Source organism: Molothrus aeneus, unplaced genomic scaffold (genome assembly GCF_037042795.1).
Source record: "Molothrus aeneus isolate 106 unplaced genomic scaffold, BPBGC_Maene_1.0 scaffold_59, whole genome shotgun sequence".
In the NCBI taxonomy this organism is placed as follows: domain Eukaryota; kingdom Metazoa; phylum Chordata; class Aves; order Passeriformes; family Icteridae; genus Molothrus; species Molothrus aeneus.
Window position 1 is genome coordinate 535,062 of NW_027099211.1, and position 24,419 is coordinate 559,480.

The following is a 24,419-nucleotide window of genomic DNA, read 5'->3' on the forward strand; positions in this document are numbered from 1 at the left end:
CCCCCTGGCCTTGGTGTGGGACCTCCTGAGCTGCCATTCCTGGTGGTGGGAGTGTTTCTCCTCTCATCCAGCCAAGCCAGAGACCGCCTAGGGAAGGAGCAGGTAAGGTTGAAGTACCAAGATCTCCCAGGTAAGAAGTGACACGGCAAAAGGAAATGGCCTCGACTTGCAGCAGGGAAGGCTTAGATTGGATTGGAGGGACAATTTCTTCACTGAAAGGGTGGTCAGGCATAGGAGCAGGCTGCCCAGGGAAGTCCCCGTGCCTGGAGACATGTCAAGGATGTCAAGATGTGGTGTTTAGGGACCTGATTTGGGGGGGCAGCTTGGCAGTGCTGGGGCAGCAGCTGGGCTCGATGTCCTTAGAAGGCTTTTCCAACCGCAAGGATCCTATGGTTCTGGAAAGCCTTGACCCCTCTGGCTCTAGCACAGCACCTGGTTGCTGACAAAATGAGGCTGGTCATAGAGCCTGGAGGTCCCTGTGCCACAGGGAGAGGACAAGCCAGTGTCACCTGCAGGGAGGGTCTCGTCCCCAGAGAGCAGCCAGTGACTCCGTCCCTGCCCGGGGCTCTGGGTGCACCCTCGGGGGGTGGGGGACGCACCTGCCCTCCTTGCTGCTCTCGTCCTTATCCCATATGGATTTAGCAGCAATCTTCTGTCTTTTCTTTAAAACTGTCCTTGGGAGAGTTCAAAGAGAGGGTCATTAATTATTTTAAAGCCTACATCTTTTACCTATTGGCACTGAAGAGAAAAAACACAAACCTGCTTTGCACCCTTCTGCCTGGAAGTCATTGTGACACAGGGAAGGGAGGAAGGGGCTGGCCGGGGTCAGCCTCTGCTGAGCCTCAGCTCTGGCTGCTCCTGCTCACAGGGTAAACCCAAAAGCTGTCGTGATCAAAAAACGCAGGCGCCCTTCTGACCTGAGTCACAGGGGCCCTTTCTTCTGAATGACTCAAGATGGGAAATCATTCTTGGAGCTTCAGAAGAAAAAAAACCCCAAAACCGTAGGTACATTTGTAAGAGTGTGTATGTACATACATTTCCTTGCAGGCAGCAGGGTGAGAAAGGGTGTTTATTTGAGGGCCCCCCACACAAGGCTTTTCAGAAGCATAGCAGAGGCATTCCCATGTCTTCCTCACACAAGGTCATCCAGTGCACTCACAGGAATGCCATTTAACTTTGCTTTTCTCTAACCCAGGTGTCACTAATAATAATGCCCACAGCCTTGGAATCAGGATGAAGGTGGAGCCTGAAGGAGCCAGGCACACTCAGGAGAGGGCAAGTAGCTGACTTGCTGGGATTTGGCCCACATAACTCTGAACTCATACGTTGGTTTTGGTTTTCTTTATTGTAGCTGACCGAGAGGCTAACAGGCGATCACGGGGCCCTCTGAGGCAGACTCATTTCAGGTGCAACGTGGATTCACATCACCGATCATCCAAAAGATAAGTCTGGGTCACGGCCTGGAGATGGGAGAGCAGCGGGTTGGGAGTTCCTGGGACAGATTGAAAAATTAACAGAGGGAAAAGCAATCTTCTCCAAGGGGCCTCTTAGGACAGCTCAAGGGAGAGACTCCACATTTGATGGCAGCGTGCAGGCGGGCAGGGCAGAGCAGTTCCAGTCCACGTCATGTTGTCCGGTGTACCGTGTTACCTACTGTGTCTTTGGGGTCCCTTTTGCCTTTTCCCCTCGAGGCCCTCACCACAAGCATAATGTGTCGTGTTTAACGTCCCCCCGTTTGTCACGTTCTGTGTCACGGGTGTCTGCACATGTTTGTGCCGGAGCTGCTCTGCCCTGCCGCAGAGGCTGCTGCAATAGGACAAGGCTCAGGGACAGGCAGTTTGTGGGGTGTCGCCAGACTCTAGATGATATTCCTAGATAGACAGAAGATGTTTGGAGCTGTGAAGATATCTTGCAGCCCTTTGACGTTTGTCCTCGCTTTCTTTCAGCTGCAGAAGGATAAAATCCAGGGCAAAATCCATCCACCCATCCCAGGTGAGGAGGTTCCCCCGAGCAGGTCAGTCACCGTTTGTCTCTGCAAGGGGAGTGTAAAGTGTGACTCTGTTACAGCTCTGTTCTTTTTCTTTTTAGGAAGTAAAGCTGGACATCAGCAGTCAAGGTGAGGTGGGCAAGGTGAGCATTGAGTAGCGTACAGAAGCAGTTGTTATTGCTCAAGTCTCACTTTCCGGTGCAGCTCTAAGCATCCCTTCCTGTTTCTGCGCTTTAGGCAATCCACTCGGAGTACGCCAAGCCCCAGTCACCAACCGGCCGACGCGCCGGGTTTGCCGCTCTCCCGAGCCCTGGGGAAGTATCACGGGACTCGGCGATGAAGCCTCTGCCTTTTCTGTTTAAAGGTGTCACCAGGGCAGCCTTCAGCAATGGCCGAGGAGTTGCGTTGAGTCAGGGAAGTAGGGAGGAGGAGCGAGGCTCCGCTCAGGTTTCAGCAGCGCCACATCACCTCGTCTCCTCTTAGCCCAGGCGTGCCCCACGACGATGGCGTCAGCCTCCGAGTGCGGCTGAAGCGTGCGGCCCCAGGAGCCGGGCATTCTTGGGAAAAGAGTGAGTGGCAGAATTGTTGGGTTTTGGCCAATGTTCTGCTGAGGTTATGCATTGATATTTCGTTTTCTTTATTGGAGCGGACAAAGAAACAACGGGAAGTTGTTTAACAAGAGTGCCAGCAGGACCTTCCCAGCTGTCGAGGCAGCCTTCCCTTGCACCTGACACAGACCGGCATCCCCAGATGCCTGAGAGATAAGTAGAGGGCTACGACCCACAGAGGGGATGAAACCAGGGCGCAGGGCAGGGACCCACCGGGAGGGGTTTCTGAGTCCGCTTTGGAGACGGGGGTGTCCACGAAGCGGCCCCTTAGGCCTGGGGGGGAAATAAAAGCAAAGTCTCACTTTTGATCACAGTGCTGAGGTGCGCAGGGCAGAGCAGTGCCGGTGTGTATCGTGTCCCTTGTCTTTTGTGTATTATGTGATATTTGGGTATCTCATGTCTTTTCTCTTAGCCCTGTGAAGGGCCTGTCGGAAACCTTGGCGCCATTCTTAGAATCTGTGATCTCAGTGTTCCTCAGCCTGGTACCCAGGCCATTGAACTTTTGACTCGGGAGCTCCGACAGGCATCAGAATTGCATCTCTCTTTGGAAGCATCCAGTCAGGTGGCTTTTCAGGTCTTGTTCTGAGCTGCACGGACAGCCGTGCTCCTCAATGCTCCATTTCAATGGATTAGGCTTTGTAAGAATGCGAGGTTAGGGAGAGGATTCTGACCGTAGGATTCCTGGGTATCCATCTTTGCAGTTCTTGGAATAAATCCTTCAGCCAGCATCTTCCTCCAGGGTTCTCTGACCCTCATCAGTTTGCCATCTGTCTCACCTCGGTCATCTCCTTTTGCATTCTCTCAGTCCTTGCAGCCACTTTCCTTGCCAGGAGATTTCTGTTCCTGTTGTGTCCCCCCGTCTGTCACGTCCTGTCCCGTGTCACGGGTGTCAGCACACACATTTGTGTAGGAGCTGCTCTGCCCTGCCGCATAGCCTGGTGCAGTAGGAGAAGTCCCTGGGAGTTTGTAATGTGGGGTGTAGTTGGACTCTAGATGGGATTTGTAGATGGACACAAGATGTCTGGAGCTCCTAAGTTGTCTCTGTTTCTCTGCGAGCCTCTCAGTAGCCCTCGGCCGGTCCCAAGTCAGCAGACACCGGGGGGGCAGCCCCGACACGGCCGAGAGCGGGGAGACACCCTCTGTGCCCCGAGGGTGCTGAGGGCACCTGGGCTGGGGGGAGACACTCTCTGTGCCCCGAGGGTGCTGAGGGCACCTGGGCTGGGGGGAGACACTCTCTGTGTGTGCCCCGAGGGCATTGAGGGCACCTGGGCTGGCAGGGAGACACTCTCTGTGCCCCGAGGGTGCTGAGGGCACCTGGGCTGGGGGGAGACACTCTCTGTGCCCCGAGGGTACTGAGGGCACCTGGGCTGGGCCCCTGTGCAGCACAAGAGACACCAGAGACAGCAGTAGAAGAGAAAGGGCTGACTCTTAACAGGGGTTAATCCAAGGCTTTATTAGGATCCCAAAGGAGCTCCTGCACCTCAGGGGCCTCCTGCCGAGAGCCCCAGGGAGATGTGCCAAGGTCACCTTTAAAGGGAGGTGGAAACCGAAAGTAGATAACTTCTTACCAACCATTAAGTGACCCTAAGGGATGGATGCTGGGGGATCCAGACATACAGGAGAGCGTATGGGGCAAGGCTTGAGGGGCTGACCCCTGGCCTCTGGCTGATCACTCGACGACTTGGACCGAAACTTCTGGATGGAGGGGATGGGAGGCTGAGTGATTGACAGAGAGGCAGGGTGGGCATTTGGGGATGATCTCATCCCGGGAAAGGGATAACACAGGTAGAAGGAGGGGGGTACAGTCTGGGATAAACCATTTGGGAAAAATATGGGGATACAAAACAAAACTACTTCAAAGTATTACAAAATATAGAAATGCACTACAACAGCTATGAAATAGATTTTATGTTTACTCAAGCTTCTAAAGTCAGTCCACGTTAGGAAATGCGTAAGGCAGGAGTAAGAGTAGCCCACTTACTGAAATGCAGTGACTGAGAGAGCAATGACTCTGTCCAGGCTACTGATTTCCGAGTCCTCCATTAGAGCCTGCTTTCCTTTCGCAGTTCTGTCCTCCGTGGTGATGCTGCATTGTTGTGGCAAATAAAGCCTCTGGTATTGCAGAGCTGTGAGCAGCCACTTAGACCAAGAACAAAGCTTTAATCTTTTGATAGTCATCCTGCTGCATTTTGGGAATAGAGAACGGGTTTGTGCTATTTTTAGGTGCATGGAATTACAGTAACATAAATGTCTTCTTTTCAATTTAATGTGCTGTTAGCTAGTGGTTGGTTTGATAGTTCTGTGCTTGCTACAAATCTCTGTGTGTTAGGGGGTGAGCAGTAAGAACATGGAGTTTGGCACAAGCGTGAAGGAAATTAATGTGGGTTTTTTGACTTCATAAAGGAGAACAAGTGTATTGATCAATAAGCAGCAAGTCAAATCCGAAACAGAAGAGTGCTCTATGCTATGTAAGTGGCTCATATTGTTTATTCCAGGTGATGCAGTCGCAGACAAACAAATTGAATAGATATTGGCAATGTAATGTTGAAAATTTTGGGAGTATATCCAGTCAATTCCTAAAATATTGCTGCAGTTTAAATGTTGTGAGGGACATGATCAGCAGACTGTTTCTTTTTAATTCTTGTTTGTCTGAAAACCTGCAAGAATCAGGATTTTTCTGTGATATTCTCGGTTCATGCAGAGTTCATTGATTCAAAGGTACATGGCATGCAGAGTCCTGCAAGGCCTGAGAAACAGCTGCATCACACCTGGTGGATGTCCAAGAGTCTGCACAAACAGGGATGAACTTTAGGATGAACTTGTAATTGAATGAGCTCTGTTGTTCTGTGAGCTCAAGAGAGCACGCACCCCCCTCCTTTCCAAGGATGAATATTTAATATGGCTCACAAAGTGTGCTTGCTTTTAATTTTCGGTGCCATTACCCATTCCAGCATGCTGCTTGTCCAGATCTGTTGGAGGTGAGCAGCTCCCAGAGTGAAAGGCTGATTTCTCAGATTCTCAAACTGCCTGGGGCTCAATGGCAGGACACCCCCAAATTCACTTGAGAATGTATCTCAGGTTGTCCAAATGCTTCCTGCACTCGGGCAGGTTTGGTGCTGTGACTGCTTCCCTGGGGAACCCGTTCCTCAGGAGAAGTTAAATGGCTTGCTAGGGTTTTCACAGTCAGCATTGAGCTTTAATGCAGATTTGATAATGCCCAGTACAGCATAATAGCCACAGGAGCATTATTCTGCATCAGAGCAAAGACATTCCTGGATTTGTGGAGAGATCCAGAATAAAGGGAATTTATTGTCCCAAAGGGAATTCTGAGCGATACCATAATGTAAATAGAACATAGGAATGCTAATAAAGAATGAAGTGAACATTGCTTTCAGTTAATAATAATTGTGAACACAATATTTATACTCCACATATTGTATTTTCTCATGCAGTGGTCTTCAAACCAGAGAGATAATAGCTGTTGATCTAAGAGTTATTATACTTTAATTAGGAATGATTCTTCTCTAGAGCTCTTACTTGTCTTTGTTCTAAGAGCGAAAGTTGTTGAACTTTTTAGTCAAGACAGAAACCAGTTGTCAAAGTTTAGAAAGAAAAATGGAAAGAGAAAAATAATGCCTTTTACTCTTAGTTCTCTTTTTTTCTTGCAATATTGGTAGAGAATATTCATGGAAAATACTTAGGCTTTTTATTTTTTTTCCTGGAAATATAAGACAGGTGCCTTGTTTTTTGTTACAGTAAAATAATATACTCTTATGTAGCTATGAAACTTCATTTTGTGGCTTGTTACTGGTAAACAGTGCCAGGATTCTGATGGCAGTCATGTAGGCTAAATAGTTATGTCTGAAATTTTTTTATTGCTAAATACTTCATGGTCCTTCTCCTTTTTGTTTGCCTCCTTTTAAACTGACTATTTGAGAGTTCTGAGTAGCCGTGTGAAGGCTACTCCCGTTTTACTGAAAGTGTGGTATTGGCATTCTCTGAACAAAGAGAGATTTAATTCTCTCTCCCAGGATTTTTCCTGGGGAAGGCAGTGAGAAACCTCAGAGAAGAAGAGAAAACAATTCTTATCTCTACTTGCTGCTCCTGTTTGGAACATGTGGAATGTGTCATGGAGATGGTTTACCAGAAGTGATTTGTGAGCTGGACACCAGCGAGGGTTGTTTGGATTGATTGGCCAATTGGGGCAAAGCTGTGTTGTGACTGTCTCCAGAGAGTCATGTGTTTTTCTTTAGTAGTATTTGGTATCTCTTTAGTGTAGTTTTAATATGGTATTAGTGTAATATAATACAGCTTAATAAAGCTTAATAAAGCATTTGTTCAGCCTTCTGGAATCATGGAGTCAGAGCACATCATTCCCCGGATGGGGATTGCTCATCTACAACAGAAAGCGCGGATTTTTACACCTTGTCAAGCTGACATCTCTTGCTGACGCCCGATTCTTGCCCTTCTACAGAGGAGCTCAAGGAGAAGCTGCAGCAGTATGTTGATGAGGTGAATGCCCACAAGCCAGGTTTCATCGAGGTTGTCCGGCACAGCAGGCAGGAGGGGCTGATCCGCTCCCGAGTCAGCGGCTGGAGAGCAGCCACAGCACCAGTCGTCACTCTCTTCGATGCCCATGTGGAATTCAACGTGGGTTGGTATGTGCCCCTTCCATTCTCTCACCCAGGGACCTTTTCCAAGCACTGGTGGTAAATTACTGACGTGCATTTAGAGGGTGAGTTAGAATTTTGAGCTTTTTAATGAAAATTCAGACATAATCATGGACACAAGCAGGAAAAATGTGTTTGTGCTGTGTAATATGATCTAGATACATTTTTATGGTTTGAGTAATCTGCTGATCTAATTACAAGGTAGTTAAATCACATTAGAAAACTGCACATTAAAAATCTCCTCCAGTAATGTAGCCCTTTGCCCATGAGGGTGAATGTATCTTCATTAAAAAATATTATGTTTCTTTTACATTCTGCAATGTAAACAAAGAAGCGCTATTTTGGTTATTTTGGCCACTCTGCAAAAGTAAACATAACTAAAATAATGTATTTTAACATGTTCAGTCTGGATTTAATATCTCCCTTGCTCCTTAAGTAAAAGTGAGGTAAAAAGGCAAGAGCTTCTGTCTCTAGGATAGATCTATTATTAACTCTGCTCCTGATGTCCTTGGTAGTGTTGAGAGCCTGAAGTTATCATTACTTGGTAGCAAGGATATAAATGCTCTATGATATGCAGATACTCATTTCTTCCATCCACCAGCTCAAATCAAGGTTAACAACAGAGCGTCCTAGAGAATATGTTGCCGTGTATTATTTTGGGGCAGAAAGGGCTCTGAATGGGTAACAGCTTTAGACTTTGCTCCTTCTGAAAAATACAGCATTAGCTGCTATATTGTTTATTTGGTGGTGGACTAAATACTCTTTAAGGGCTCCTTCCAAACCAAACTACTCCATGATTTCCATCAGTGCTATGCTTGCATTGGTATAATCTTAACAGTGTATTTCTTTTTTTTTAGGGCTGAACCAGTGCTCACCAGGATAAAAGAAAACAGAAAAAGAGTAATTTCTCCATCATTCGATAGCATTAAGTACGATAATTTTGAAATAGAGGAGTATCCCCTCTCAGCACAAGGCTTTGACTGGGAGCTGTGGTGCAGGTATCTGAACCCTCCTAAGTCCTGGTGGAAACTGGAGAACACAACTGCTCCAATAAGGTAATAAATAACTAAATTACAGTGTCTAAAAGCTCTCCTGGGTGTGACAGGGGGCAAGTGGGCTCAGCTGTGTGATAGGTTTTACTGACTGTAAACTTCAAATACTTAAATGTCCTTGATGCCTACACAGTCATCAAGAAAACTCCTGTTTTCAGTAGATGTTTTTAAAGGAAACTTTCGTTTTCAGTAGATCTTTTTAAACAGGTTTCCTGCCCAAGTGGAATGGTAGGCAGGGCTGCTCAGCAGCACTCCATTCTCCAAATGTCTTGCCTGCTAATTTAGTGCTTACAGGCCAGAAATGGAATTTTCTTTGCAGTTACATTGCATAAGCAGAGCTGGCCTGACAGCTGTATTCTCTATAGTGTTGTCACATAGGTGCACAGCTGTGCTGTGTGCCAGGAGTTAATGTCTGGTCACTGACACTGTGAGCAAAGGCTGTATTGGGTCCTTGCTTTGGGACAGTCTGGGTCTGTACTTTGTTCCCATGTCCAGAGTGTTGTCAGACTGGTACAGAACAATACCTTTGTCTCAGGGAGGGGAGTAGTACCCTCTGAACCCACTGAGCAGCTCTGCTGAGAGTACAGGCCTTGCTTGTAGACACACATTCATTCCAAGGAGGGCACTGGTACCTGTGCTCCAGCTCCCTGCAGAAAGAAAGTGTGAATGCTGTTCTTACCTCCTGAAAGCAGAACCTCAAACAGCACTGGCAGCTGTTTTTCATCCAGCAGCTATCTTTGCAGGCAGGCACTTTTCTCAGGTTCTGTCAGTTTAACACACTCTGAACTGCACTGACCTATGAACAGAACCTAGAATTGGAAAGCAGGAGATAAAAATTAACAGGTTTGCCAAAGACAAACGTAAAAAGGGGTTAATTTCCACAGCATTAGAAATAGTTATTGCTGTTAATGAACTCTGTTGACACGATAAAAATGTTCCTGTGAAGACAGGTTGAGAGAGTTTGGGTTGTCCAGCCTGGAGAAGAAAAGGCTCCAGGGAGATTTACAGCACCTTCCAGTACTTAAATGGTGATTCCAAGAAAACTGGTAAGGGACAAAAGTAGGTAGTGATAGGGCAAGAGGGAACAGCTCTAAAGTGACAGAAGGCAGGGTTATGTTAGATATTGAGATGAAATTCTCTCTGTGAGTGTGGTGAGGCACTGGAACAGGTTGCCAGGGAGGTTATGGATGTCCGTTCATGGAGGTGTTCAAAGCCAGGCTGAATGGGGCTCTGAGCAACCTCATCTGTTTGAAGATGTACCTGCTCATGGCTGGGGTTTGGAATGAGATGATCTTTAAAGTCCTTTCCAGCCCAAGTCATTCTATGATCCTGTGATTAATTATAGGGAGTAACCATTATGATTTTTAAAATTAAAAGTAGTGAAACACAAAGTAATGAGCGAATACACTTTTCCATTTTACCCCCAAACTCTGTTCCATATGAGGACTGGGCAGTGCGTGTACTTTATGAATTTCAGGTTTGTTCCCTAGCTCTTTCCCTGGCACATTTTTTAATTCAGTGCAATATGCTGCATGTGTGTGTTGGATAATTAAAACAAACACGCCAACAAACAAAGCCATGTGTCTTGATCGATGGTTTCTATCGTGCCTCCATTATTCTTTTAGAATTATAGCAAAGGGAAGCAGATGCACTGAGAAACACTTAAAAACAACAACAAAGGCAAAAGGACCTTATCATAAAAGAAGCATAAGTTTTGTATTGATGTTTTCTTCATGAATAAATACATCAAAGATGGTCTTTCATTGTTATAAAACGGGTACTATAGCACTTGGAGGCATTAATATATAGATTTCTGTAGAACTGTACAATTTGTGATTGACAGCCTATGATCTGTTTGAAAGCAGATGTGTCCACTAGCTGTAGCTTGAGTGTTCTCCATAAAAGCAGGGTGATTTCTCCTGTACTGCTAATTAATATCTTGTCATTACCAGAGTGCCAGCATAATAATCTGAAAACACATATTTATTTCTTGCAATTGTGGATTATAAGGTAGGAGAAAAATGAAAAGGCTAAATGACTCTGTATCCTTCTCTACTCATAAGGTGAAATTGTACCCTCTGTGGCTGAACTCTTACCTGACTAAAATTTGCTCTGTGTAGTAAAAACTGGTTGGTTCCCACCATGACATAAGTAGAGTTTACTGATCCAGTAAAGCGATGTGATTTGTTTAGGTTTGGCTCAGGATAATGGACTAATGTTATGCTGGTAAAGGCAGGCTTTGCTTGATTCTGTATTAAAAAAATTTATCTGGATGGTCCTATTCAAGAAATAATCTCTTTCTTTAGGTAAGCTTACAGACACAAGTTTTTAGCTCTAGCTGAACCTGGCTTCTGGCTAAACACACAGAACTGCACATCATTTGCAATTGTCACAGACAAGAGCCTTGAGGACTTAGCAAGGACAGAGACTACACTGGCTGGTGCCCCAGAAACAAAACTGGGGCACCTGGATCTCACACTACTAGCGCTGAAATCCTTACTGCTCTGGTGAATATTTATGTCCGATAATTTGTCTCTAATTTCTTTCAATGGTGCTCATTTCACTTTAGAATTAGGAATGTCAGAAGGCAAGGCTCAATAAAGCTCTTTGAGAAATACTTTCTTAAGAATCTGTTTTGCTGCATCATTTTACCTAGCAATGATAAATACAATCTGTGCCTGAAAAATAAAATTCTTCATAATTTATCTGCTAATTTTGGTTGCTGATGATTTATTCTTCCAGAAGTCCTGCACTGATTGGATGCTTCATAGTAGACAGAGAATACTTCCAAGAGATTGGATTGCTGGATGAAGGCATGGAAGTATATGGAGGAGAGAATGTGGAGCTTGGAATCAGGGTAAGTAAGGAAAACAATTAGCCCATACTGGTGGCTTACATTTAAAATATAGCTTACTTCTTATTGCAGAGGGGGAAAGCAGTCCAAACCATGGATGATGGCGTGAAAAGGAGATCCACAGCTCTGCAGACATGTACATTTATTTGAGGAGAGAGGAGGGAAAAAAGAGCAATAGCTCTCTTTACAGAACTTAATCTGGGACAAGAGTAGATGTGTAGAATTTAGGATTGTTCTTTCAACAGAGTTTTGCAGAGTTGATAGCTAAATTTCCCTGCTTACCTGTGGTCCCAGACTCAGTAAGAAAAGTTTCTCGCAGGTGTGATGAGAAAAACCTTTCTAGTTTATTTGGTTTATTTGAATTAGGAAAATCACTGTGGAGCAAAGTAGAATATAGGGGCATTTATGCTGCCTTCCAGACATAAGGGAATTAAGGTATTCATAATGTGAATATATTGTGAGTGCATATGTTTTCTTTTTCCATTGTACACTCTTCACCTGTTTACTATAATGCAGTATTGTGTGTGATTTGTGTACTTCTTTCTGTATCTCTTCACAGTTAAACACCTTTGTGTTCTCTTTGAGAATCTCTCAGGTTTTTGATAAGAGTGGAATTCCTAGGTAGATAATGGTAGTGAAAAATGGGGTGGTGTGTTATAAAACTAAATTCTGAGCCCTGCTAGGAAATGTAAGGGAGAGGTAACATTGTGTTTTGAGTCTTTTAGCTGCCAGAATATAAGCATACCGTTGTACAATAGCAAAAAAAGGGGAACTTACTGTAAGAATATATAATTATTTCCTGAGACAGCAAGATATAACAAAAAATACTCATTTTTTATTTTGGGTTACTTGAAATTCTTTTTCTTCTGCCTGTTAGAGATAAAGAGGTTTTTCAGCCAGAGTGAAGCACAGACCCTCTTTCAGCTTTCTCTCTCCCTGTTTCACTTTTTTAAGGAAAGGGAGAGAGAAATGCAAGACTGCTTCTTTTAATAACATTGTTCTTCTCACTGTAAGGGCCAGAGAGCTGCCTTCTGCTCCCAAAAACTTATTTTGCAGCTCAGTGTTGCAATGAGTTGAAAATTACCATCACTTTGATTTTTCTGTTCTTTTTCCAACTGACAAAACATTATTGTTTCCTCATGAGTGCAAGGAGTTGTCTCTTGGTTTGCATCATGAGATGTATCCTGTCTGGGCTGCAGCACTTAGCCTTGGAGGAGTTGATGTTGGTATGTTGGTAGACAAGGCCAGAGAGACACAATCTCTGCATAATTGAAATTTTGGAGTATGCTGGATCACTGAAATAAGGCCTGACACTGCTCTGATTTCCTTATGGCTTTTTCTCTGTCTCCAGGGAAGCAGTGCCTGACCTACATAAAATACTCTCATCTGTAACAGATTGTAGTGTGCAAGGTAACATAATACATGCTTCCTTATCTGAATTTATGCTGGCTTGGATCTGCCTGTATGAAAACAAATTACCGAGCTGTAATAAATTACAGATTGTTTAACAGTTTATTAATGCTCTTCTCACAATCCTCAGTGTGTCTGAGATCATACAAGGGTGAGACTCAGTGAGGGGAGACCTCAGTGTGGTCTTCAATATCCTCACCAAGGGAGGTAGAGGTGCAGGCACTGATCTCTTCACTCGGGTGGCCAGGGGCAGGACCCAAGGGAACGGCCTCCAGTTGTGTCACAGAAGGTTTAGGTTGGATATCAGGAAAAGGTTTTTCACTCACAGGGGTGGTTGGGCGCTGGAACATCTCTACAGTACTTGTGGTGCTTTCAGCTGTGGGGCTGCTGATGAACGCCTTAATCAAAATAGTCATTGTTCTACAAAAACGACATTGTAATTACAGTATTAGTGCAATGAATAATGTTTGCCTTTTAAAATGCTGCTCTCCAATCTGTGACTATGTAGGCTCACTGCACCTCCTCTTTCATTGTCATTTTCCTTTTTTTAAAGAAGTATCTAGATTTTTTTACTATTCTGCTGTGTGAAAAGCATTATCATTCAGGATAATGGACAAGCAGACACTGTCCAAAATGGCCTGCTAGGGAAATTTTATGCAAAAGCTTGTAAGAGCAAACATCTAGAGGAACTGGAGAGTTTATTTTTGACTGCAGAAATAGCACATGTTAGAATCATTTGAGCTACCTGTTTATCTTAAACACGGTGGGTAGAACATGGTCCCATGTCCATATATCACTGATTTTGTTCCAGAGGATGTAAAACTTCTGTGAGGAATTAGACCCTGACAAATGGAGACTTTTCCCACTATCCTCACCCAGGAGTTATGTTTGTCACCTCATCATCTGCACAAATATCTAGTTATTTATGATATAGGAGTGCAAGAAAATCACCAACTCTTGGAAACTGTATTTGAAGGATCCATTGCTGGCAAACCATTACAAGCCACAGAGAGCAGGACTTTGGAGGATTGTTCTCTTGATTCTGAATTTGCTTCAGAGCTGCTACTCAGCTCTGTTGGTCTCTGATTTGGAATACTGTTTTAACTACTAAGATTTTTACCCTTGTCTATGGATTTGTAACAGCATTTGTAAAATACTAAACATCTATTATTAAATAAATATTAATAGAAATCTTTTGCCTTGAGCTAGAAGCTGGCAGATGAGTTCAAAACACGAATGGATTTGATTCTTAGAAGAAACTCTTTACGCTTCAACCAAATGTTTTCTTGTAAATCTGTTTATTTGCCTCATAAGACAAAAAAGGCCGGCTGGTTGATGCAAGACTTAATAGAATCCTCTTTGAGCAGTTCAATCATTTTAACTGGGGTTTAGAAAGATTCATTTACTGTGAAGAAGCATCATATTTATAAAATCAAGTTAGAATGAGTGGTGCTTCTTTTTTGTTCAGTCATTCCCAATTGAATGGACTTAAGTGTGCTTTTAAATTACCAGGTTGAATTTAGAGGGCAGATTGGAATCACATTTTCATCCATGTGACCAAGCAGGAACTGTGTTGGTAACTGCCTTAAAAGAATGTGAGTGTAAGGCTGGTGTTTCTCAGTGTCATTTGGGCTCAGCTTCTGGCTTGGGCCTGCACAAGCAGTTCTTGTGGCCGTGGAAGACCCTACAAATCCTCTGCAATCAGTTGCATTCATTCAGCCAGATTCTGCTTTGCGTGGTTCAGGTCTGGTTTGCAGTAGGCTTCTTAAAGGCCTCTTCCAATTCCTACTGAAGTCAGAAGAAGATTTTCTATCAAAAGCAACCCTGTAGCAATTCTTTTGTCTTTTAAAGCAGCCTACATGCTTGATAAAGCTCTGGAATATCTGTTACAAGAAGTTATTTGTGCCACTTTTAGGGATGCCCTAACAAATACTCAGTGATCTGCCTCAGGTCCCAGACTAAGTCATCATCAGAGTCATGGGAATGCAAGCCCAGGCTTTGACTTAGAGTAATTCTGTGTGTCACAAAGACTTTGTGCTTGCAGATGAATTTGTGTTCACTAGGATATAATGGCCCTCTTAAGTGGGTAAGAGGAAAATTTATTAGAAGGTAAAAGCTCTTTAAGGGATTGGGTCTTGTTCCAACTAAATGCTATATCAGGACTTTACATCGGCTGACCCAGGAGGAAAATTGCATTTATAGTTAGACTGAGTGTGGCGCACTACTTTTGTGTAGTATATTTCTGTAGTGAAATTAATTGCTTCATTTCTTGCTAGTCTGGTGGTTTGTCTGCAGACCTTTTGTGAATCTCATGCTGTTTCTGATGGTGGAGAACTGGAGGAATGCAGTTAATGAATAGAGATGGAGAAATTAGTTACTTGAGCAAAATATAGTCCTAGGGTTCTTTGGGGTATTTTCCATACATGAGGGTCCCTCTGTGGCAAAGCAAGCAGATGTGAAGTCTGTCATGGCTCTCTCTGATCTATTGTTTTTGAATTCCAGAAGTTATTATTTGTTTGTTAGTTTTGGGCTGGGTCTTGGTTTGTTGTTTGTTTGGGGTTTATTAATGTGTTTTTGGGTCTTACCTATCTTGTCTTTTCTTTAACCTCCTCCCCACAACATGCTTCTGGGATCGTGATTTTTCACTGCTTCTTAGTTAAGTGAGTCTCTCCCATTTGGTACCTAGAAACTGATGGCTGCTTACATGTTCCAGCCATTTCCAGTCCACAGTGTGTGTGTATCCTGATTGTTTCTCACCTGAGATCTTTCTTACAATATTGCCCTTGGGATAGTGTTCTTTTTGTTAATCACAGGCAAGTGAAGGTACTTACACTTGGCCCCAAATCTCCATATTTATGGGGAAACATTTCACCCTTTTTCCTCTTTACCTGGAAGTTTCCAGCAATTTTACCTGTCGGTGTTCCTAACACAGGCCATAAATGACACGAAACTGGGACTATATTGCATGTAAATAGATGTCTGACTTAATTAAGGAAAGCCTTTGCACAGCTGTCCTGGCCATGGCTGGAGTGGAGATAATTTCGTTCCTAGAAGCTGGTACAGTGCTGTGTTTTGGGTTTAGGATGAGGATAATGTTAAACTGCACCAACAGTGTTCAAGCTCAAGTGAAGTTTCACAGCACATAGGCTACACTGGGTTACATTTTCTCCTTCTCCTTGCCATGCTCTTGTTCTAGTTCCTGCAGCAGCTCACCAGTGCTTTGGCCCTGCCAGCACAGTGGTCTGCCCCACACTGCTGCCTCTGAACACCTCTGCTTCAGTAAACTTTTATTGTCTTTCAAATACAGGGTTAATTTTAATGCTAATCAGTTAGTGATTTGCCCTGCTGCCTCACAAACTGTTTTGTTAGGCAGATTGACAGGCTGGCGTGCCAGTGTGATAAATATGGCCAGGAGACTCCTTTAAAAAGGCCTTTATTACCCGAGGGGTCGCGCACAGCGCCGCTGCTCCCACAGCACGATGCTGAGGAGGAGGAGGAGGAGTGCAGCAGGAGGGTGCGTGCAGCTTTGTCTCTTGGCAGAGCTGGGGCTTCCACCCTCAAGAGAGTCCTTAGGAAGATGATGTTGGCTTGTAGTCCAGGGGTATCATCCAAGCTGAGCACTATTAAAATTATGGTGGCAGGACGGAATCCGGCTCTGGTCAAGGGTGGGTGATTTAGTGTGGTTCTGGTGGGTTAAAGTCAGAGTTCATGTTGGTTGTTTTGAGAGGGTTCATATAGTTCCCATGGCCTCTCATTTAAATTCAGTCCAGATGCAAGGCCTCCTGGGAGCAGGGGAAGTGGTTCCTGACAGGAATGGATACAAATCTAAGGTGAGATGGAAAGGGGCACAAATACAGAGTATGACAGAGAGAGATACAAATACAGGGTAAAATGGTAACATAGAACAACAGCAACTCAAGGCAAGTCCTAGAACTCTAACATTCAATGTTTAACAACAGACCGACACTTCAAATTAAGACCCTATCAACGTCATTAACATCAACTAGCAATTACTTCTCTGAAAAAGAGCTCTCATCTCCAGGGTTTCATTTCTCACACCAAGAGGTAGAAGAAATGTCAGCAAAGGAACAAAGAAGATGAAGGGATTTTTCACCAAACTGCTGTGTTGTGGGACTGTTTGCATGGAGAGGGAGTAGTGGGCTGTGCCATGTGTGCCTGGTGTCCCTTTCTGTCCTTGTTGCTGGGCTTACCTCCCTTGCACTCCACTGAGCAATGGAGATCTTCCCCAAATATGCCTCAGGAAAATTAATCAAGATGTTCCCCATTTTCGCACTTGCAGCTATCATCACTTCTTGTAGTCTTAAAGCCATGTTTTTAGCTTGTTTTCAGTAAGAAGGCCAATATCCTTTGCCACTAGGGAATGATTTGCTCTCCAGAAAACATCCTCAGTACGTGATCACAAGTGCTGCTCAACAGTACAAGGTTGGTGATGTGTAAAGGCAAAGGGCTGAGAAGTCCAAAAATAGAAATAGCCTTAGTTGTTACTCTGAGGTAACTTTTAAATACTGCTTTTTCATATAATGATTTCTCTTTAAATTTGCATTAAAGCTTTAAATAGAGAGAAGTTTATTTTGCTTTTATCCATTTTGTGAAATTAAGAGGAGACAATTTCTAGATTGAAGCCTGAAAGAAAAAGATTGTAAAGATTGACCAAATGTTGCTTCTTACAAGATGTAGCCAATGATTTTCATAGCTCACACTTTCACCAAGACGAAAATAATTCCTTAGCAGTGCAAGTGTGGCATAAGCACTTGCCTAGCACCCTGTGTAACCAGCAGTGGCTTATCTGTGTGCACAGGATTATTCCTGAGGTTAATTTTGTTTTGCAAAGTACCTCACTGTGTCAACAATTTGAATCCCAAGATGACACAGGCTAAAATTCTCTATTTACAGGATTGTAATTCCAACAGGTTAAAAAAAGAAAGGCTCTATTGAGAACAAAACAAGTAATTGCCATGCCTCCAAATTCTGCCAGTCATGACGCTACTGAGTTTTTTGGCTTGGTCTGGTTTCAGTCACTCCTACATTGGAATAATTGTTTTTCCCTCTGTTCTTATGAATGCCTCAGCAGGTAATCTGCAGCTACAGCGTGTGTAATTATACATTACTAGTGAATCAGTTTTGTGGTTTTGCTATTTCTGGGGAGAGAACATTTTATTAGCTGCTCCCACAGGAAAGAAAAGTATTACAGCAGCAGCTAACATGGGCCATCACTATACCCTACAAGGAAGGATGAGGAGGCACTTGGAGATTTCTCACAAGTGTTTTTTCACCAACTGTGCATGTGTAGTTGCACATTACCAACTGGGAAGTAATATAGATATATTTATGTTTTATGAGAGGAAAGTGTTATTTAGAGTGGTATGGGAAATAGTAAAACAGTTTAACTCAATATACACTTACACATCAATGGACTCAGGTGAGATGCAAGTTAATTAGTGCATTATTAGCCTCATGTTTAATGCTCTCCTGCACTTTCAAGTCATAGTGTAATTGCCATTGTACCTTCTTATATTCCAAGTCTTCACGGCCTAAGCTGGGAAGATTCCATATTTGTGGCTTTCCTCTAGTATTTAATTTCATTGAGATATTTTAATATTGCAAGACTGATTTAGTAATCTAACAAAGATTAGAGGAAGACCAGTGAGGGAGAGCAAGGGGTTGTTGTGGTAGTACAGAAGTGAGTAGATGACTGAGATGGGTTCACCAGGATGGATGCAGCATGTTCAGGTCACAGGTGTGAAGGCCAGACACCTTTATGTGTGTGACAGCACCTTATATTGTAAGGCAAGGCAGTGAGACAAAAGACCAGCCTGGCTGAACAGGGAATTCTTCAGGAGCTCTTGCCTCAGTCTTTAATAGTACTGATAGAATTTGGGCTACTGTGCTGTGGAAAGGGACCTGGGGGTCCTGCCAACAGCAAACTGAATGTGGGTCAGCAGTGCCCTGCAGCCAGGAGGGCCAGGCCTGTCCTGAGGCACAGCCAGGAGAGCCAGGCCTGTCCTGAGGCACAGCCAGGAGAGCCAGGCCTGTCCTGAGGGCATCAGGCACAGGCAGGAGGGCCAGGCCTGTCCTAAGGCACAGGCAGGAGGGCCAGGCCTGTCCTGAGGCACAGCCAGGAGGGCCAGGCCTGTCCTGAGGACATCAGGCACAGCCAGGAGGGCCAGGCCTGTCCTGAGGGCATCAGGCACAGGCAGGAGGGCCAGGCCTGTCCTGAGGCACAGGCAGGAGAGCCAGGCCTGTCCTGAGGACATCAGGCACAGGCAGGAGGGCCAGGCCTGTCCTGAGGCACAGCCAGGAGGGCCAGGCCTGTCCTGAGGCACAGCCAGGAGAGCCAGGCCTGTCCTGGGGACATCAGGCACAGCCAGGAGGGCCAGGCCTGTCCTGGGGATATCAGGCACAGCCAGGAGGGCCAGGCCTGTCCTGAGGCACAGGCACAGCCAGGAGGGCCAGGCCTGTCCTGGGGATATCAGGCACAGCCAGGAGAGCCAGGCCTGTCCTGAGGGCATCAGGCACAGCCAGGAGGGCCAGGCCTGTCCTGAGGGCATCAGGCACAGCCAGGAGGGCCAGGCCTGTCCTGAGGCACAGCCAGGAGAGCCAGGCCTGTCCTGGGGATATCAGGCACAGCCAGGAGGGCCAGGCCTGTCCTGAGGACATGAGGCACAGCCAGTAGGGCCAGGCCTGTCCTGAAGGCATCAGGCACAGCCAGGAGGGCCAGGCCTGTCCTGAGGGCATCAGGTGTGAGGGTTTCCAGGATGAGGTGAGACATTAATCTGACTCTATATATTTTAGAAGGTTGATTTATTATATTATGATGTTATGTTATGTGATATGAGAATGATATATTAAAACTATACTAAAGAAAGAGAAAGACATCAGAAGGCTAGCAAAGAATGAATAATAAAAAACCATGACTGACTAGAGTCTTGACACAGCTGGCTGTGATTGGTCATTAATTAAAAACAATTCACATGGCACCAATCAAAGATGCACTTGTTGATAAGCAACCTCCAGACCACATTCCAAGCAATCAGATAATTATTGTTTGCATTTCTTTTCTGAGGCTTCTCAGCTTCTCAGGAGAAAATCCTGGTGAAGGGATGTTTCATAAAATATAACCGTGACAACAGAGGTGGCTGGGCACTGGAACAGGCTCCCCAGGGAAGTGGCCACCACACCGAGTCTGACAGAGTTGAGGAAGTGTTTGGGCAATGCTCTCAGACACGTGGTGTGACTCTTGTGGTGTCCTGTGCAGGGCCAGTGATTGAACTTTGATGATCCTTGTGGGTCCCTCCCACCCCAGCATGTTGTATTCTATGATCAGGCTTTAGGCACAGTGCAAGATTAACAAGACTGATCAGGCTAAGTGTAGCTGTGGTAAGGAGAGAAAGGTAAAGCCATAAAAGATGGCCAGCACAGTACATTGCTCCATGAATACTAAACCAGTGGCAATCCTGTTTTTCAGTCTCCTTTTGTGCTTTTTAAGACAAAAAGTGATTTCTTTTACTTCCTGTTGATAACATCAACTTGGCAACGCAGTGATTGATGTGTGGGTTATTATCTGTGCCTGGCAATGAGATGGACACACTTGGCAGAGAACTGGATGGGGCCATAAGTGACCCTTGCCATGTGTTACCTCCAAGTAACACAGGTGGAGAGTGGTTCCTGCAGTTCAAAGCAGCAGCACACCATGCATAGTTTAACAGTACACTCTAACAGTTTCACAGCTCATGAAGATACATGCAAAATTAATCCCTGCAGAACAAAACAATTTAAAAAGTACATAATGAAGCAATTAGCTAAAAGAGGAAGAAAAGTAATGACAATTTAATTTGTGAAGAATCTTTACATGTATTAGGTTTTCAATAAGAGTGTTCTATGAAGGCACAATTAATGTAAAATGAGGCCTGTGAGGCAATTAATGATGACTTCAAAAGTTAGATTTAAGGGATAATTTACATATTAAAACTGAAGAGCAGCTCTAGTTATGTTCAAGTCTTTTATTTTTCTTTAAAAAAGCCTTTTAGATTGTGAGGGGGTGTTTTTGTCGGTTACTTAGAGTTTCACATTAATCTATCAGCTTGGTTATGAAAAAGGCTGTTCTTCCATACAAATAAATAAGTTTACCGGTCATGAAAGTATGACCGGATTGTGTGATGATCAGACATATTTAGTAAAGGTTATCTGAATTCAGTGGAGATATTACCTAAATAAATATTAACATATTCCATCCAGTGGGTATAGTTTCTAGCTTTGCAGAGGCAGATACCCAACAAATGTGCACAACAATCCAAAAACTTCCAGGGTGTGATAGAAAAGCCACTGATAGCAACTAGAAATATGAACCTTGATTTCAGTGATCTTTGTGTCTGACACTCTGTCCTTTCTGCAGTCACCTGTCCAGATACCAAAATAAAAATGCAGATTCAAAATGATTATGGTATTAAATGCAAATAGCTTATTCATACTTGTCTGTAGAACATCAGGCTCATTACTTTTATCAGTAAACAATTAATGGTAATGACAAAGGATGACAAGATTTGCAAGTAGTTTTTACAATAAATTGTTCCCAAAAATATATTTCAAAGATACTGGTAACTAATTAGTTTGTATCCACAGTAGTAATTAATTTACACTGACTGTTTTTTTAACTTTGGGGCATCTTTAATGAGTACTTCTAATTTTGTAGTTTGCAACCTTCACAGAAGCTAGAAATTACTTCAGCTTTTTGAGAAATCACTTAATTATGAAGAGGTTTTTGTTTGCAGTCCAAATGAGGTGATGGTATCAAACAAGGTCACATCAGCTCTTGGAGGAGCTGCACGCTCTGTGTAAATTTAATGAATGCAGTGCATGCTAATCAACTGCTCCGTGACTTGTAGGTTTTTGGTTTTGTTATTAGATTAAGGTTCTAGAACATAAAAAGAACACTCAGTGATTAAAGAGATAAAAAGAAACTTCTAATGAAGAAGTGTTATATCATTTTATAATGAAGTATATATTAAATATTTGAGAAAGGGATCAACTTCTGAGTTGCAATTGTTTGGATTAAATATGCAAATTCAAATACATTTAAATGAAATTGGAGAGGATTTACTAAATAATGTAGTGCAAGATGTTTTCCAGATGTGAATGGAATTTGCTTAAAACACCTTGTTAGCAGATGGATGTGGGTATTTGTAAGGAAGTGTGAGTGACACGTGGCTCTGCAGTGCTGTGGGATGCCTGGTGGGAGCGAGTGAGGGCTGACAGGGGTTTCAGGACTTCACGAGTTGCTCTGAGCAGCCACTCGGTGTGCTCCTGCCCCTGTAGCTGCCTCCCCTGTGCCAGCCATCCCCCTGCACTGCCCCGTGCTCAGCTCCTGTCCCCCTCCAGCACAGGTGTGCCACCACCTGTGTCCTCTCCGTGGTTCTAAGTTGCTCTCCTGACTCTCCCAGTGTGGAGCCCCTGTTTTCTGTTGCTCTGAGGTGCTGCTCGAACCTTGGTAAACAGAAATACTCCCAGATTTAGGGCCACAGCTATAACGATGTGCCAATAAACATTCAGTACTTACCAGAATTAGGAGAACTATGGCAGTAAATACTGAGAGCATATATAAAACCCATGATTGACAGCTTTATTCAATTTAAAAAGCAGAGCTTAAGTTAATAGGATTTTTGTCTGCTTGTTTAAAATAAAACCAATGCAGAATACCAAAGTAGGCAAAACCAGAATTAAGTATTCCACTGCAATATGAGTTCATGAATTTAAATTCAAAAGAAAAGATCTGGCATTTAGTACCTGTCTATTTTCTATCAAAATGTTAACATATTTGTGATTTTAAGCATGTATTTCTAGCACCACAGTGTATTATTGAAGGTTTCTGAGCACCTTGGTTTTACTACTATCAAATATTGTTGCTTGGATTTCAGGTCCTAATTAGTGCATGGACATGAAGAAGAGCAAGTAGGTCAAATAATCAGTATGCTGGTGCCTTAATTCAGTAGATTCAAATCTAAACACTGAAGTGAAATAGTGAATCTCACTTTATTACCATTAAAATCCAAGTTAAGGTGTGGCTACACTTGATGTACCAGAGCTGTCTGTCAGCTCTTCACGAAGGCAAGATTCCAAGTTAATTGATCCTCAGCATGGGTACAGTATCATCATAATGGTTCTAAAGTTGAACCATCAGGCTGAAAACCTGCCTCCAAAAGCAGCATGAATCTTCTGAGGGTTGACCTGTGGCTTGGGAATAACTTTCTGTAATTCTCAGCCCATGTTCTCATGTATTTCCTTCCTCAGCAGTGTTTTAGGGCAGCACAGGACACAGAGATGCTGTTGCTACAGGACAGCACAGCCTCTCTCCTCTGCCACTTCCTACATGAATAATAAATGGGAAAACACTTGATTTTCATCTTAGTGATGTATATGTTTGTGTTGTTCAGAATGACCTTGGATTCTGTTGGGCATTTTCTAATCAGGGTTGGAAAGCTCTTTCTTTCTGATGTATTTATGGAGCAAGAAGTGCCAGAATAGGAATTAGGAACAATACAAACAGCCAAATAAAGGCAATGGGAGCTAAGTCTGGATTTACTGGAATCCATCAGACTGCTCCTTGGCTGGAGTTACAGTCAAGTATGAATCTGCTTTGAGACTTTGGACCTAGTATGTTAATATATTAATCCTGACAATAAATGACTTCATGGATTCATTTGGAAAAAAATATGGTTCAAAGATGGAATAAAGCAGTGGTGAATCAGGCTTCTTATCCCTCAGTTACTATGCCAAAGGCAAAGTAGCAAATAAATACTGCTGGTGGTGAGCATTAAGTTTGCTCATTATAAATGCAGAGACGTGTCCCAGTCTCCAGCGTGATTTCATCTGGGAACGTTGCCACAAGGATTACAAATGGCTTTCAGCCTGAAAATTGGTATGTATTGCTCTAAGCTTACAGTGGGGAGTTGGCAATTTATCCTTCAGATAATCATCTTGTGTTAAGTTGAACATCTAAGTGTAATTTTTTGCAACATGATAAACCAGCTCCCATGAATAATTTACTGCAACTGGCAACCCACTTCAGCTCTGAAGTCTTTATGAAGTCTGGTGGCTTTTCAAAGTTTAATAACAAACTTGGATCCAAGACTCCCATCACACTCAAAGTCAGTGGAATTTCAGTGTTAATTGCAACGGGAATCACAATTTGACCTTTCAGGGCAAACTTCTCAAGGACAGAAGTTCTGCATGACAGCATTGAAAAGGCCAAAGCTGTGCATTTGTGTCCAAGTAAGCAGAGCTCATTTACCCTTCCCGGTACTCTACAGCATCATGGGGGGTTGTGCAGATTTTATCTTGGGTAAGTGTTTGAAATATTTTCACTGGGCAAAAAAATGTTGGCTGGATTACCTTGGGTGTAATTTCTGCCATGGCAGGCTTAGGTGTGTTCTGCACTGTGCCACTGCAACGCAGCTACACGAAATGTGAGTGTTGCACCAAGATTATCCTTCCAGCCCTCAGGAAGCCTGCCAAGGTGATTGAGTTGGTGATTTTCAGAAAGAGCAGCAGCACCTTTCACTTTGGCAGGCCCTGACTGAGTGGCTGATCTGTACAGTGAGGTCTGGCCCAGCCTTCTGGTCTGGCTCTGTCTGACCAGGCTGGGCCAGAGCTGAAGTACAGGAGGACGTTCTGTGGATGGTGCTTAGCATCATCCCCCTGTGTGAAACAGAGGCAACCAAACCTTGTCACAGATCTTTAATATCAGCAAGGAAGTACTCTACATGCATGTGTAGTTCCATTTACATTGTCTCAGCTCTAAACCTTTCTACATCCCTAACTGTT

At 43.8% G+C, this 24,419-nt stretch overlaps 1 protein-coding gene across 1 annotated transcript in view; it reads left to right on the top strand.

The window, feature by feature from the left end:
• Positions 1 to 1,626: 1,626 nt before the first annotated feature.
• The window catches only part of LOC136571061 (polypeptide N-acetylgalactosaminyltransferase 18-like), a 46,832-nt gene continuing 24,039 nt past the window's right edge, over positions 1,627 to 24,419 (top strand). Inside the window, exons 1-6 of the mRNA XM_066571445.1 lie at positions 1,627 to 1,638; positions 2,225 to 2,277; positions 2,402 to 2,556; positions 7,070 to 7,253; positions 8,123 to 8,320; positions 11,060 to 11,174. Of these exons, the coding sequence (XP_066427542.1) occupies positions 1,627 to 1,638; positions 2,225 to 2,277; positions 2,402 to 2,556; positions 7,070 to 7,253; positions 8,123 to 8,320; positions 11,060 to 11,174 (717 nt within the window). The remainder of the gene's footprint in view (positions 1,639 to 2,224; positions 2,278 to 2,401; positions 2,557 to 7,069; positions 7,254 to 8,122; positions 8,321 to 11,059; positions 11,175 to 24,419) is intronic.